This window comes from Drosophila sechellia, chromosome 3R, assembly GCF_004382195.2.
Source record: "Drosophila sechellia strain sech25 chromosome 3R, ASM438219v1, whole genome shotgun sequence".
In the NCBI taxonomy this organism is placed as follows: domain Eukaryota; kingdom Metazoa; phylum Arthropoda; class Insecta; order Diptera; family Drosophilidae; genus Drosophila; species Drosophila sechellia.
Genome location: NC_045952.1, coordinates 3,194,608 through 3,209,820, shown reverse-complemented (window position 1 = coordinate 3,209,820; position 15,213 = coordinate 3,194,608). Strand labels below are relative to the sequence as shown.

The window sequence follows — 15,213 nt, the reverse complement described above, 5'->3', positions numbered from 1 at the left end:
CGCATTCGGTTCATTTTAATGTTTATGTCTATTTACATAAATACATTACATTTTCTGTTTAGTTAAATGGCACTTAGCAAATATGGTTAACAATTTACATTACTGGACAACTTATCCATTATCTAAATTCTAACATTTTTGCTTCTATATAGATTTTGATTTTTGTTCATTTCGAAGGTACATGTTTTCTTAGTTAATCATCCGCAATGCATCTCAATTAAATCAAAATGAATAAAATGATTTATGGACCATATTCATTTAAAAATTTAGTGACATCTTATTTTTAGTAGACAAAAAACAATGCATTTTAACATTTTAAATTACAGTTGACACGTGGTAGAAGCATTCTAGTTAATAAATTAGAGCTTACGCACAGGTTATTGAGTTATAATAAATTTTGAAACATAAGATGAAGTGTCGTTGATGTGATAATTTCCGTCCATCCGAATGCTATAAGTGAGTGACACGCATTTTATGTTGCCGCAGCCCTTTTGCTTTTGAGACGGCTGATAGCTAAAACTATAAGTCCGTAATCGGAGCGTCCGCCACGCTGAATTTCGATGCCAGCGCTATGTCAGCTGCAGTGCCTGATACGGTCGGGCTCCTCTTTGTCTTACCGCTCACCTGGTCACTTAGGTCTTCAACCAATTTCTCAAGGCTACAATGTCGTACAAACAACCATCGAAAGATAAAAAGGAAGTGCAAAATTTGTAAGTTTTAGGATTAGTTACCAAGCTCAGATAGTGATTAAAATGATTAATAGAATGTGACTAAATGTATTTTTGAATCGCCCATGCAAGGAAGGTTAACGGTGATGGGTTAGTTAAAAAAAAAAATTTTGAACAGAGCATATACTACACCCACGCAATTATACGTTGATTCGTCTCCTTACGTACGGAGGCCGCCTCGCTGAGCTCCCGCTTTAGATGAGCGTGGTCCTTCTTTCGCGGTAGCAATGGCGGTGGAATTCCCGGATTGATCTGGTCAGAAATAAGCGCAAAAGCGGGAGGGCTCCTAACTGCTTGCTGTTCTGATATAGGTAACTGTGAGTGAAGCGTTAAGTTGGAGGGAGTTTGAAGCCCGATGCTCGAACACGATAAACTGTTGTTGCCAGTCAGGGATAATTCTTCTCCGTCCAGTCCGACTTGCTCTTCCAGCTGCTCCTCTTCTATTTCGTCGTGCTCTTCCAAATAGTGCGTCGTTTGGATAGGCGTTTGATGCATTGTTCCATAATGCAGGTTCAAAGATTTTGCCCGTCGTATTCCGAGCGCACTGGATCCCACAACGCCGCCGCCAGCGCCATTCGGGAATGGCTTTCGGAATCCATGGGATCGGTCATTTTCGTATATAATGTCGTTACTGATTGGCCGCTGGTTGTTATAACAACCGGCCAGAGCTTGACGAAGGCAGTTGTTTTCGGATTCCAGGTGTGAGAGGCGTTTGTTAGTCTCCTTCTTTTCCAGTCGCAACTGCATTACTTGGGTCTACAACCAAAACCGAATATTTAGATACGTTATGCACATTTGTTTTAGTGTTCACTCACCTTTAGATCGTCTATATCTCTCAGAATTCGGACATTTCCCTCGTTTAAGAAACACTGACGTTCCTCAACCATTAATTTGACTCTGGGAACAAAAAGTAATCAATAATCTAAATATATTTCTCAATTTTCGATTCTTACCGACTTAGCAGAGCATCTTCGCGTATGCGCGCTGCCTCCTTCACTTCCCGCACGACATCCGTCATCATTCCTGGAGTATAGGCGCCTGAAAAATGGGAAGCGAATGTAACTTATTACTCACTCGTTTGCATGGCATAGTTGGGGGTAGCGTTTATGTTATACCTGAGTGAAATGTGGGCGCTGGGCTGTGTGTCCCTCCCAATCCACTGCCAGGAATAAGAGGTTGACTTTGTGTGCTTAGTCCGCTTAAGCTATCTCTACGGTGCCGCATGCCCCCAAAGCCAGCACCTGCCCAGGGCTGGCTGTTAGGGGCGTGCTTTAAAGCTTCGATATCAACTGTGATTGTGTTTGCAAGTGCGAGGGAGTACATAGAAAGAGGAAATGGGTGGCAACACATTCTAATTTAATAGGTATTAGCATACGAGTACAAGTAAAATAAATCAGAGATTTGTGTAATTTTGTCGTATTTTGGGATGCATCGTGACACCAAAACTGGACTTAATCCTACGAACAACACACCTTTCGTATCATGCAAATTCCGGCAGATCTTGGAATTGGTGTCGTGCAATATGTTTATTTGTTCCATTAGAGCCGCGAAAAATTTGTTTTGATGTGCCAGATCACAGCCACTGCCATTGTTGTTCACATTTCGACACTCTGGTGTATTCTGGCCACTCAGCTTGGAGTCATTATCGGAGGGGTTCAGTAGGCACGGATCGCTGAACCGAAATCTGTTATCACACGGTAAGTAAGGCTCTTTAATAATTAATTACGAATTTATTGTTTTTGCTTACCCCTTGCTAAAGTTTGGATTGCTTCCGCTGCCATCCAGCACATCCGTCGAATTCGGTTCGTGCTCGCACCCAAGCCCTTCCGGCCCTCCCATCATGTTGTTCAGGGGAGGCAAGCTAGCAAACTCCTGGCCACCATCGCCCCCGAAGGACATTCCATAGCTGCTAAGGCTCTGTGGTGGGAAGAGCATCGGATATCGATGGCTAAGAGAGCTCGAATTCTGTAAAAAGAAAATAACGTTGGGTGTGCGTTGTAAACAATATCTTGCACTAGCAGCTACTCACACGCTGTATCCCCAGGCTAAACGGCGTGCCTGGGACCACTCCGTACGGCTGGGCTCGCTTCGAAAACTCCTGTTGCCTCTGCTGCTGTAGTTGCTGTTTAAGCTGCGGCAGCTGCTGCTGTTGAGTCAAAAACATTTGCTTGTGAGCTGGTGCCGTGGGCGGTATGAAGTCCAAAAACTCAGATGAAGAAGACAATTGGGCGTTGGTGGCATCACGTAAACAGTTCTCCAACCAGGCATCAAGGTGATCCTTGGAATAGTTAAGTTCGGTTCTCTTGGCCTCACCGATATTCGTTTGGTTAAGAGAGGTTGCCGCTGCTTCAGTTTTTTGTGCCAATGGAGAAGGTGGTACGTTACGCGACCTTAGTTTCTTCCGCTTGGTGGCATCCGTAGCTGAAAGAAAATTTAATATGAGGTCATCTTGACATTGTCAACATTGCAGGTCCTAGTGTGGACAGATAAAGTAGCTAAAGGCTTCACGGCTTACACCTTCAGCATTGGCAAACTGTAAACTATTGCCCGAACTCAACCATTCCGGATCGTACCGCCAACTCGACGACTGAACTAGACAAAAACACAAAAATGTCCCGGGAACGATTGTCTGAAAGTAATTGTTAGGCTATTTTGGTTTTCTTTAAGTCTTTATTTAAGTAAAGTCTTTAAGTAAATATTTGGGTTGTATAGATTGAGCAAACGCGCTCCTCCTTTCAAAAAGGAGCAACCATAGAAGGAAATTATGTATGAAAATGTATTGCCACCATTGAATTCGCCTTCAGAACCATTGAGAAAAATCGGTAAATTTGATTCGGGCTTATTTAGATCGAGCTACAGATCGAGATTTAAAATTAAGGGTCACCAAATATGTTCGCTAGTGCCTGGTAAAAATTGATAAAAATTTAATTCATTGTGAGGGATTGTTACCTTGATCAGGATCACTAGCCGAGTCGATTTAGCCATGTCCGTCGAGGTCTCGGATACAATACATTTGGTAATAAGAATGTAGATTTTAATGACGCTCAAGCTTGCTTTACAACTATCCAAAGCTGACACTCCCACGCCTAATTTGTTGTCATTTAATTATATATCTTGTTAATTTGTATCGATTAAAACTGCCACGCCCACACTACTAAAAATGTTCAACTATTTAATCAGATATCTATATACTTATATACTTACTTCATATATGTACTTTATACTATAATATTAATTTTAAAACAAACAGTATATATTTCGCCCACCTTATATAATTCGGGAGTTAAGTAAATAGTGCCCGTTATTTCAATGATACATCTCGGCAAAGGCAACGTAACAAATAAAATTAAATCAACTACTGAGCGTGAAATCGGACAGTTTGAATAGATTAAATCTTTTCGTAATTATAGTGACTGATCAAACAATGCCTTAAGATCAAACAATAGCAATATAACATCAATTAAAATTAGTCCAACACAGATAAAACTTTAGAAGTTCCTTAACTTTGCAGGGAATTTAAAAGGCGTAACGTAAAAAATTAACCTAATTGATTTATTATTGTGTTTTGTATTTGTTTAACATTTCATGCACTAATTTGGAATTCAACGTGAATTTAAGGTTTATTATATAAAGTTGTTTAAAAATTAAGGTGTCAAATGGACTTCGTAAAGCGTGATGTTGAGTGAAACTTCTTCTGATTAAACAACGTAGATAAACGGATATTCAATACTTCGGCCGATGTTGGAAAGACAGTACTTTTGGCGTCACACAGAGTGATAAGATCTCACGTGCAGAAATGAGTTAGCACCGTTTAGTGCTCTTACCCTCCGCTTACTAGATATCTAGATCTCGCTCACCTCTCTGTGTACTGTTCAGACCCGCTCCAGTGGTGGCCTTCTTCTGGACACCGATCCCGCCGTTATTTCCTGGCGTTAAGCAAAAGCTGTTGCCAGCAATCAGCGACGTCACTTCTGCGGGGGAATCCAAGCCACCTCCGTTCGCGCTTATCTCCCTCTGGCTTGAGGTAGTTTCCTCCCGCAAAACGCTCATGTTGCTTCTGAAATAGAAACAATGCGGAGAGTTAAGTATTGTTAAACGAGGTTTTTCATTCGTGCGATTCCGCAGTCGACCATAAAAACTGGAAGTACACAGAAATGAACCCACGAAAGACTCGATGTTTGCACCTAGTGCACTGGGGGAGACAATGCGCAGAAGTGGAGCAGCAAGAAAAATCCTCAAGTTACGTATGCAATGTCCGATTTCTCCTAACACTTGCACGACCACCGTCACCAACTGTGCTGTGGTTGCCGACCATATAAACACATTTAAATGTATGCAGGCGCAGACCAGTGGAATGGCATTTTATTGACGAACAATAAACAAGCTTAATCTTAACATGTGGGAATTCATTCACTTATTGATCTACAAATGAATTTAGACGCACTCTCTAACAGATAGCAAAATTTTCAAGCGGTAGCCCCAAATTCGATGAGAGTTTTGTGACTATTGCAACTATAAAATTAAAGCAAACACGAGTGATAGTTAAACTAAAAAATCTATTTAGCAGTTATAAGCGTTGTTGCTATTAGTATGTAACATCTAGTAAGATGTTCGGGTAGCTTGGCTCCAAGATAATTGTATCAACTCCCACTTTAACTGACTGAGAACGACATTGGCACTGAACTCTGGCCACCAAGGTGAGCGTCAGCCAAGTATAAAGAGAAAAGAAACAGTCGCCGCTTTTGGGCCAAGTTTTTTTCTGTTGGTGGGTTGCCAGAAACAATACATACTGCAAGTGAAGACATAGCAGCCGAAGTAAACAAAAGGTATTTGGCAACCAATTGAAGTGGCTGGTGCGTAATCTATGCAGTCGAGTTCACCGAAAATTAAGCCGCCAAACCAAACCGGTTTCACCGCTGTGTCTATTGACCTTTCCATTTAACAAATTTTAATGACACCAATAAAGAAAAGCGGCGTTGTCAATGGAGATGGCAGAGGCGATGCCATGGGCGACTCCAAAGCGACTCCTTCCGGCGATCAATGACTAAATGCACACTGCGTCAAAGAGCTGGAAGAGCGAGTCGCTCGGTTTGTTGACCCAACCGAAGAGCACTTGTAGTTTGACACTCGTTTCTCGGACGACAAACATATTATTGTAGGAAATAATTTAAAGCCTGCAAAAAAATGTTAAATACATATGGACTTGGCTGTCGATATCGATCAGGAATAGATATACTTAATATGGTCGCAAATGTCTCCACCACTGCGTTACAACCTTCTAACTGAAATTAATATACCTTCCGTTTGAAAAGATTAGGATTGGCAGAAATGATTTGGCAGGTTGATTTCGCAGTTGAATACGAGCTTAAAAGCTCAAAAGACCGGAAAACGGCATTGAAAGTTATTGTAGACATTCCAAGCATATACAGCTGGGATTCCCACGCCATTGCTCATGCATGACTATCGGACACCACTGATCTACTTGCTCAGAATATCTAAAAACAAGCTCTGCGAGGATATTTTATACATTTGAGAGTACACATGTATAATACCTAACGAAAAATGTCTTGGTTGTTAGATTCAAGGTTAGACAAATTTTTTTTTTAAACAAAAGCGGTATATTATATGTCTATGTATATATTTATTTAGACTGCACTTTGCCAGATTCCAGTTCGGCTTCGTGCTGCTTCGTGTCGAAAAGTTTTGACACGCGCTCAACTCTTGTCTGGGCTCTTAGTGTGGGAAAGACACCTATCGAGTTTTCGAATCCCAGTTCCACCCCCATCCCTCCCATTCGATTTTCATTGTGTGCGAGTGACTGCTGCGAAATGAAAAGCGAAACGACATAAGATGACGTCGTAGACTGGCTTTCTTCCTCCTGCTTGCTCCTCCATCCCTAAAGAAACGAAGTGATCGACGCCAAGGAGGTGGTATCACGGTACCATCGCGGTATTCCGCTTTGTGGGGGGCACTAGCACTCTATTCGGCTGTTTAGCCATAATCACATTATCAGAAGCGTCTCATCTCAACTTGGCACACACGGCACTCAAACTTGCCCGGTGGCATTGGCCATCCAAAATTTACTTGCGTCACGATTGCGGATTAAATGTATTGGATTTTCAAGCAGGGCGTGGGCGCGGTCGCGGTTTAGCATACGGGGCTCTGACAGACGAAAACATTCAGTTTGAACAGCGACCAAAATTTAACCGCACAACGAAGCTGAGCCAATTCATTGAGCATTTATTTTAGAGGTGGGCAATCTGCGATGTGCCGTCAAATCGATGACTTTCGCTGGAACAGCTACTATTGCGATTATCGATAGCTGCTGCTAGGACTGTTATCTGCTATCGAATAACAGCGCATTTCATGTATGTAAGGATGAGTAGCTCTAAAAATTCGGACCTAAATTATAATGCTATTTCTTTAACAACCGGACAAATCAGTGTTACATAAAACAATTACGTGGTTGAAGCGTATAACGTGTATTAATTCTGATGTACTAATTCCGCTTTTATTATTTTCTTCAAATTTTTGAACATCAATAACAGGCAAACGGTTTTGGTCTTAACATTTATGAAACCGTGGCTACGGCTAACATTTAAGCCGTCGAATGTAATACGACTCGGAGAGAATCTCTATTAGAGACATTCCGAACAATTACAATATAAACAATCGCAGTACACGGTCCCAATAATAAAGAATCCCGTTTCTCAGTTTTCAGTTTGAAATCATCCTCCCAAACACAAAACAATAAGCAACAGTTGTTACTGCGATGCAACTGTCGAAACGGAGCTTTTCCGAGCCCTGTGTGTACACACACTGGGGGTGGAGGGATTAAGCTCCAAAGTGCTTGCTTTGAAGCAGTTTTTCCCTCGAGTTTAAGGCAGCTCATCCTAACGCAGTTGAATTGAATCCTGGGCCGTTTGATTTTTATTTCTGAATCTCCCGTTGCATGATTCGCAGTTTTGGGATCGTGCCTTCAAGAAATCGAAAGTGATTAATAGGATAGAATAGTATAGTTGTTCCTTCTATAATTTATTTCACGATTTTGCAACAAAATCTCAGATGAACGTTTCCGAAAAACGCAAGGTCCAACAAAACGGGTGATTCAGAGTACACCAGCATCCAAACGACTTTTTTGCCTTGATCCCCAGCCGTTGTCTTGCGAAAAATCGATTCCAGTTATCCTGCGACACTGTGCTGTCAAATTCCCGAGCTTTTGCTTTCACGCTGCAGTGAGAATAATTTGGAGTGACTTGACTCGTGGTCCGAGTGCAATGAGTTGCGAGTAGTAGGCTCGTGTTCGACAGGATCCTCGCATGAGCCAAGATGATTGTTACCTCCGCTTCTGGCCTGGATAGCACTCCGACGCTCGGTACGTACATAAGTATATGCACTCCACAAACCACACCATTCTGACCTGAGCCACACAAACCGTGACTGTTAAATCCTTTAGGCACCATCGAGGTGACCACTCTGCTGGGCGCCTTTTTCGGCGTCCTCGTTCTACTGCTCCTGTTGTTTCTTTTCATCAGTCGTAAGTGCTGTTTTCACTACCGCCATGCCATCAACTGCTGCGACGAGCGCCACCTGGCTGTCAAGTGTGTCCAGAAGATCAGTGAGTACCTTGTTTGGTGGGGATTGGGGCTGACTGGCTAAATTTTAACTGTCCTTGCAGCTCGCAAGAGGCGTTACGAGAACACCAGCTCCGACTCGGAGGAAGACATCTTGCGGCGCCTGCGGTGGCACCAACAGCACCAACTGGGCGAGAAGCCTGGTGGATACGGGCTGGGAATCAGCCAGGCTAATCCGCTGACGGCGCAGAGCTTCAACTACCACCAAGCAGGCGCCGGTGCCGACCTGCAGCGGGTGACGGTGTCGCGAGACCCCTTAGCCATCGCCGAGCGTGGCAAGGTTGGAATCCCATCGTCGCACAGTGAGTGCAGCTCGAACGACTCCATGGAGGTCTCCGTGGACAGTCACACAGGCGTCTTGGGCGGTCTGAGCAAAGGTAAGCATGGCGGGGTCAGGGCCAGCTAATTGACAGCCGTTCCAATGAGTCACGACCTTTTGACAGCCACAACCACAGTTCCCCACCCGGCGACAGCCTTCCGCAATCCGTGTGCAGAACACCGGGCCAAGACCCAGGCTCTGAGGTACCAGCACCGGGTCAACGTGGCTGCTCCGCTAAAGCCGGACAAGGAACGGGACAACGTGCTGGTGGTGCCCATGGTCAATGCCTACAGCATTAACAACAACAACAACAACAACTCAATTACGACCAGCAATAACCATCCCAGCAGCAACAACAACGATGACGTAAGTTTTACTCCATACAAGGTAGTTCAAATACCTTTTCCTTTAAAAGTAACTATGCCCTTCCTAGAAAGGCATTTAACTTTCGGTCGGACTCGCAAGATTTACCCAACAAGCATAGTCGAGTCTATCGACTCTTATAGTACAGATAGTCTGTTAACAATTTTTCTTAGCTTGACAAGCTTAAATTCAAAATTTAATACAAAAAAAAGCTTATTATCAACATTACCTTAACGATATTACGGCATAACATCGATTTCATATAGGGTAATAGGTACTTGATAGTCGAGTCGAGGCACGATACCATTTCATATTGTGTACCATGCTTTAGGGATTTCCATTAAAACTTTGTTTAACATAAAATACCTTGCATCTTCCAGGAACCCCTATTTGACACCAGCGACTTGCGCTCGATCAAGTCGGATGACCTACTGGTGGGTGTGGACCAGAAGGAGCCGCCCGTGCAGAGGGGTCCCATCGAGCTGGAGCTGTCGCTGCTGTACGACGCCCCAATGCGAAAAATGACGGTGCACGTGATGCAGGCTAAAAACCTCCCGCCCCTGGGTAGTGGGCAGACCACCCACACGCAGGTCCGGATGCTGATGCTGCCGAGCAAAAAGCAGAAGCTCAAAACCAAGATCCGTAGCGGTGAAAACCCACAGTATATGGAGAGCTTTCTTCTGCACCGCGTCAATCCAGAAGATGTTAACAACATGGGGCTGCGCGTGCGGCTTTACGGCTGCGAGCGCCTGCGCAAGGAACGCCTTATTGGGGAGGCGTATGTGAGCTTCGCCACGGTTGACCTTGAACTGGAGACAAACCTATGGCTGCCGCTGGAGCCCCGCAACACCTCGTCGGGCCTGGGTTCTACCAGCGATCTGTTAAGCCTGGCACGGTCAGAAAGCGCGGGCTCCACCTCGTCCATGCAGCACGGGGGCGTCTCCGAGTTGCTGCTGGGTTTGAGCTACAACGGGGTCACCGGGCGGCTGAGCGTTGAGATCATCAAGGGCAGCCAGTTCCGTAGCTTGACGCTGAACAAGGCGCCCGACACATACGTTAAAATGGTTATGGTCAGCAGCATCGGACAAGAGATCTCCCGGGCCAAAACGTCAATCCGCAGGGGTCAGCCCAACCCGCTTTTTAAGGAGACATTCGCCTTTCAGGTGGCACTGTTCCAGCTCAACGATGTTACTCTAATGATCTCAGTGTACGCCAAGCGGCACATGAAGAAAAACGAGATGGTCGGCTGGTTCAGCCTGGGTCTGAACTCGTCCGGATCGGAGGAAGTGGCCCATTGGGCAGACGTGTGCGAGATGCCCAAGGGCGAGATGCTGGCGCGTTGGCATGTGCTGGTGGACTCCTGATTCGAGCAGCTGGGCCAGTCATCCGGACGCAGCGGAAAGGCCCTCCGAAAGCTGGGTCTCGCTGCGTTCAAGGACCGGTCCCGCGAGAAGAGCTCGAAGTCGCGTCTGGAGGAGAACGGAGCTCAATTCCATGCAGACAACGCGGTTGCACTTGATATTGAGCCAGGCCTGGAGCTGGACTTTGTCTAAAGCAGGGTTCGGTGTTTGTGATTTGTTTTTACAAGGGTCGATGCCAAATGACGGCTGCCGTCGTCAAGTGCTTGGCTCAGGATGAGACCGACCAAGAGGTAGGGTCATCCGAACAATCTAGCCCAGACTGGGCAATAAAATATTTGTAATTTGGAATCAATTTGGCACACATTTTGTTCACAAAATGTATGAAATATGAAAACTAAAGGAATAACCTAGAATACCCAAATTTTATACGCAATGACACGAAGAGTGCATACCAGTACTCATATGTATAACTACTCGAAATTTGAATTTTATGATTGTTTGTGATAAAGAATACTATATTAAATATCAGAGGGCCGAATAGAGCGTATTTAAGATTTTGAGTGTACATTGTACATTTGTACATCTGTGCAAGCTACGGATGAGTGACGAATTTTTGTAATTTACCTTTCTGCATCTTATATTTAAATAATAAGCCCGGCATAGGCTGCCCAAAGTCTGTTGAGACTAGCACTTTTTTATTACCCAAATATGAAAACCGAAAACACATAGGAACAATTGTAGCCAATGCGTACGTACATACAATACATCAAACCTGCAACTTACATACCTAAACAAACCTACGTACATATGTAACTCTTGTTTTTTTGATCAAGAGCCATGCGCATGTTCCAGTTTTGATATTCAAAGAAATACAAAAGTATCGGTTCCTTAGAATTCGAACGCACAAATACATATTCTACATTCGAAGAAGACAAGTTGGAAAAAATGTTGGTAAAAATATAAGGACACCTGCGAATGCAAGCATGGCGAGTCGCGTGCTGGGCGAGAAGATGGATTTTATTAGAGCTTTATTTCGATTTAGGGATCGGACTACAGAGCACATATGTACTTAGCTCCTCCGCTAAAGTATCTGACGATCGTTGTGGCTGGATTTTTCAATGGTCAATGGAATGAGAGCACTTTGGTTTTGCATTGGAGTGCAAAAATGATATAAGTTTAACTTATAAAAAGAGAAACCTTAAAGCTTTAATAAATATTTAAAGAAATTGTTTTTTAAACTCAAATTAAATCGAAACCTAAAACAGCAAAACTATTAAGGTATTGCCATGCGCATCCAGCGTAATATTAATTTGTATGTTGAATCATAGGAGCGTATTTTGCTATTCATAGTATTTATATCTTTTAAAAATCTGTATGTTTTAAGTGTCGTATATTTTATAGCCGAAGTTCGAATGAATCTGTGCTCCTTGTTACTGCAAAGGTCATATATAAGCTAAGTCTACAACTTCATTTGGGAGGGACAGCGAGGATAAATCTAACTAACTAATCGAAATCGTTAATGTCGGTATTACACATTTCTAAATTCAACAGTACAACGGCGGTTAGCCTTGACACAAAGTTCATTTTTGTCAAGTGTTTCAGACTCTGCGTATAATCTCCCTCCATAAATTGCAAAAAACAAAGTGATTCTTTTTCTGAGAGAGATAACATAATTAAACTCTTAAATTTAAACAATTAAATTGTCATTGTTAATTATCAACTGAATAATTTTAATATTACTTAATTGCCACTTAAAATAAAAGTATATTATATAAAAATCCATTTCTTACCTACTTATTTCGTAATCTAACTAATCCTAAGCTGGCACGTTCATTTTCTGCGTTTTTTCCTTGTCTTTCGCCCGATCCCTGAGTAAATATCCTCGTCGTCGCTATTCACCACTGTTTCCGAATTTTCATTAGATTGCATATTGGATTTGCCAACTTGCTGGGCGTCCCATTCCTTGCGTAGCTCGCTAAGCATGCCTGGGGTAAGAAGACCCTGCGCAAGTAACCTTTCGGTGAGACGGCCACGCGACAAGCTGGGTAGACGAGGCTCCTTCGCGTGCGTTATTCGCCGGATTGCATAGTTTGATATGTCTCCGTCCTGACTCGCCTCGGTATTTTTAAGCAAGCGAGTTATTTGGAAAACGCCCTGCTGTATAATTTCGTCCAGTTCCTTCTGGGCATCTCGCACATAGGCCGCTTCAGGGAAGAGATCCATGAACCGATAGCTGCAAAACAGTCCGATTAGATTTTTTCTAAGGCGCACTTGTGCGAGACTTGCCTTAGCCAAAGATACAGATCCATCACGTCAAAGACGGCCTCCAGATGGACCAGATCCAATATCGTCTTGGGTAGCTTGAATGGCCAGCCACAGTTTTTTTTTATAAAATCAAAGGTAATAGGCTCGTTGCGGCTGTATTGCCGTGCTACCTTAAGGAACATCGAGCAAACAAACGGCATCTTGCGATTAATAGGTGCACAGCAGAACACATAGCGGGCCCGCAAGGGCAGTGGAACATGTTGTATCATTTCGGCCAAGAACTTAAAGTCTTCAATGTTGCACATAAAGTATAGGGAATCATCGACAGTGCACAGATTCACAAATATGTCCATTAGGTTGCTCAAAGACGAGCTTGGCAGGTGGTAGGCGTAGAGCTCAATCTGATCGGCCGTGGGATGCAAGCCCGCCTGCTTTATCGGCTCAGGTGTCTGAGCCAATATCCGCTGTAGGGTTTGCAAGTCCTCGGACTTGAAGGCAGTTACATATCCGTGCTCCCACTGAGTTCGGAACCGGCCCGCTCTTCCCGCAATCTGAAGTGCGGAGGAAACCGATATTGTGTCGATCTCGCGCTCCCCTCGCTCATTCATCGACGGCTTGATCAGTGAGTAAAATATGATTCGACGAATGCTCCTGCAAGTACATTCGTGGGAATTATATTTGGGAAGCCACATATGTGGAATATTCTACTTACAGGTTCAAGCCCATACCGATGGCGTCAGTCGCCACCATTACCTTGCAGCTATTGGCAGGATCATTAAACTTAGCAGCCTGGGCTAGCTTGGTACCTGGGGGCAGGCCCCCATATATCACAGCTACCTCCTTCCCTCTAGAAAATAGTATTAGGGATCAGTTGAAAATGATGATTTAACCAAACTGACCGTGCTTCGATTTCTCGTGAAACCGTATATATATCATGTTTGCTGAAGCACACAATGCAGTCGCCAGGAACTATATTGTCCAATGATCCTAAAGCGGTATTTTCGACAGTCAGCTCCGTCAGCCGATCGTACCGCCGCACTTCAACAGTTTCGCCAGTGGTTTCGCAAATTTTCTGCAGGAGGTCCAATGCGCCTGGCTCACCACAAACATGCACTTCATCCGCGATCAGTCCGAGGAAGGCCCGCGTCCAAGCCCATCCCCGTTGGGGGTCGCGGATCTGTTGTATTTCATCGATTACAGCCACCTCATCTGAAACAGAAAAATCGGCACACGTTATAACTCGACGAAACAAGGAAACGACTGGACTTGCTTACATGGAGTGTTGACCGAGGTCATTTCCACTGTGCACGCGACGTGATTGGCTGGCGAATTTTCGCTTATGCCGAATTTGCGCTCCTCGCCTGTGACAAGATCGCAGGGTGTGCCACGTTCGTTGGCCTTGTTGTACACCTCGGTTGCTAGAAGCTTTAGTGGCCCGCAGTAGACCCCAGACTTCGCACTCAGGTATCTCTCCATGGCGTGGTAAGTCTTACCGGAGTTTGTGGGTCCTGCATGAAAAACAATCTTTCGGGTGATGGCGCGAGCGTTGCTATACCAGTTCGCAGGCTGCCTCAGGTCGGAAATCTTTTTCAGGTCGTCCATGCAGTCCAGGTGTGGGAATACTGTCTTTGCGTGTCGTAGGAAGTACGGGAAGATGTCATCGATATGACCCGCTCCCTGCGTTATATCGCTAAAGGTTATGTGCAGATCTACTGGAAGGTTTTCTGCCTCGATGCAGAATCTTCGGAATGAGCCAAAGGCCTGTTGCTGTAGGTAGGCTTGGAATGGATGCAAAGTAAGACGAGGGAACCTAGGAAATATGTGCATACGTACCGTCCAGTCCGTTTTCGTTGCAAAGTGACTTGATTTCGCGACGTTGGGTGAACTTATTGAGAATCTTCAGCAGCTCAGCCTTTTCCAGTTTGCCCGACAGCTCGGAACCTACGTCCTCTGAATCCATATTGGCGTGCACCTGTACTGGCTTGAACAGCGTGGACAAGTTCGTCTCTGGTTTTTTCCGAGAAAATAAAAAGGCCGCACGGTGCAGTCGACGCAGGGACAAATCATTTGAAAAGGACGGACGCAGGAAGAGTGGCATCCGCAAAAGGCCCGCTAGACTGATGCAGCGCCTGCAGTTTTGCATGGTTATCCACTTTAGTGGAACACGCGTGGTTTTTATTCAACAATTCCCGCAAAATGAATCCGCACTCACGTTCCTATCTCTGATATAACAGAGAAGTACAATCAGCTGATGCACATCTGGTTGTTCGGTTGACAATGCTCTTACAGAATAGCATTGCCATATCGATGGTTTTTATACTACGTTTGCGGGGAAATCTGTTGAAGACTAGCATGGAGTTATGGGTTATCTTTGAGCCCAAATTAGTTTTAGAAAACAAATCAATTTTTATAATTGTGGAACAACCAAGCTAATTTTTATTAAAATAATATTTAAAATAAGTATTTAAACATTTATTTGTATCTTAAAATTAATTATGTTTGAACTTTCACGACGGATATAAAATAGGGCATTTGGAAACAGA

At 44.1% G+C, this 15,213-nt stretch overlaps 3 protein-coding genes across 7 annotated transcripts; 1 reads left to right on the top strand and 2 right to left on the bottom strand.

Annotated features, from left to right (window-relative positions):
- Positions 1-4: 4 nt before the first annotated feature.
- On the bottom strand, positions 5-6,975 carry LOC6613808. Of its 4 annotated transcripts, none has more exons than XM_032723719.1 (10): positions 6,785-6,974; positions 4,586-4,785; positions 2,758-3,149; positions 2,476-2,693; positions 2,201-2,412; positions 1,844-2,017; positions 1,682-1,766; positions 1,544-1,625; positions 865-1,484; positions 5-658 (listed from the first exon to the last, which is right to left on the bottom strand). In XM_032723719.1, exons 1-10 carry the CDS (start codon positions 6,880-6,882, stop codon positions 520-522), a joined length of 2,220 nt encoding a protein of 739 aa, XP_032579610.1. In that variant the 5' UTR covers positions 6,883-6,974; the 3' UTR covers positions 5-519. The 4 variants fall into 4 exon arrangements, with proteins under 4 accessions (XP_032579610.1, XP_032579613.1, XP_032579612.1 ...); XM_032723721.1 differs by having other exon boundaries at positions 520-658; positions 6,813-6,972; XM_032723720.1 differs by having other exon boundaries at positions 520-658; positions 6,734-6,878.
- Positions 6,976-7,547: 572 nt separating this feature from the next.
- LOC6613807 (synaptotagmin-14) lies at positions 7,548-11,309 on the top strand. Its single transcript, XM_002038240.2, has 5 exons — positions 7,548-8,103; positions 8,185-8,346; positions 8,407-8,739; positions 8,806-9,047; positions 9,425-11,309. The coding sequence occupies exons 1-5, from the start codon at positions 8,058-8,060 to the stop codon at positions 10,406-10,408; spliced, it is 1,767 nt and encodes a 588-aa protein (XP_002038276.1). The 5' UTR covers positions 7,548-8,057; the 3' UTR covers positions 10,409-11,309.
- Positions 11,310-12,052: 743 nt separating this feature from the next.
- LOC6613806 (ATP-dependent RNA helicase SUV3 homolog, mitochondrial) lies at positions 12,053-14,920 on the bottom strand. Of its 2 annotated transcripts, none has more exons than XM_002038239.2 (6): positions 14,504-14,920; positions 13,945-14,448; positions 13,570-13,879; positions 13,383-13,517; positions 12,692-13,321; positions 12,053-12,638 (listed from the first exon to the last, which is right to left on the bottom strand). In XM_002038239.2, the coding sequence occupies exons 1-6, from the start codon at positions 14,811-14,813 to the stop codon at positions 12,236-12,238; spliced, it is 2,292 nt and encodes a 763-aa protein (XP_002038275.2). In that variant the 5' UTR covers positions 14,814-14,920; the 3' UTR covers positions 12,053-12,235. The 2 variants fall into 2 exon arrangements, with proteins under 2 accessions (XP_002038275.2, XP_032577460.1); XM_032721569.1 differs by having other exon boundaries at positions 13,945-14,437; positions 14,504-14,595.
- Positions 14,921-15,213: the final 293 nt, after the last annotated feature.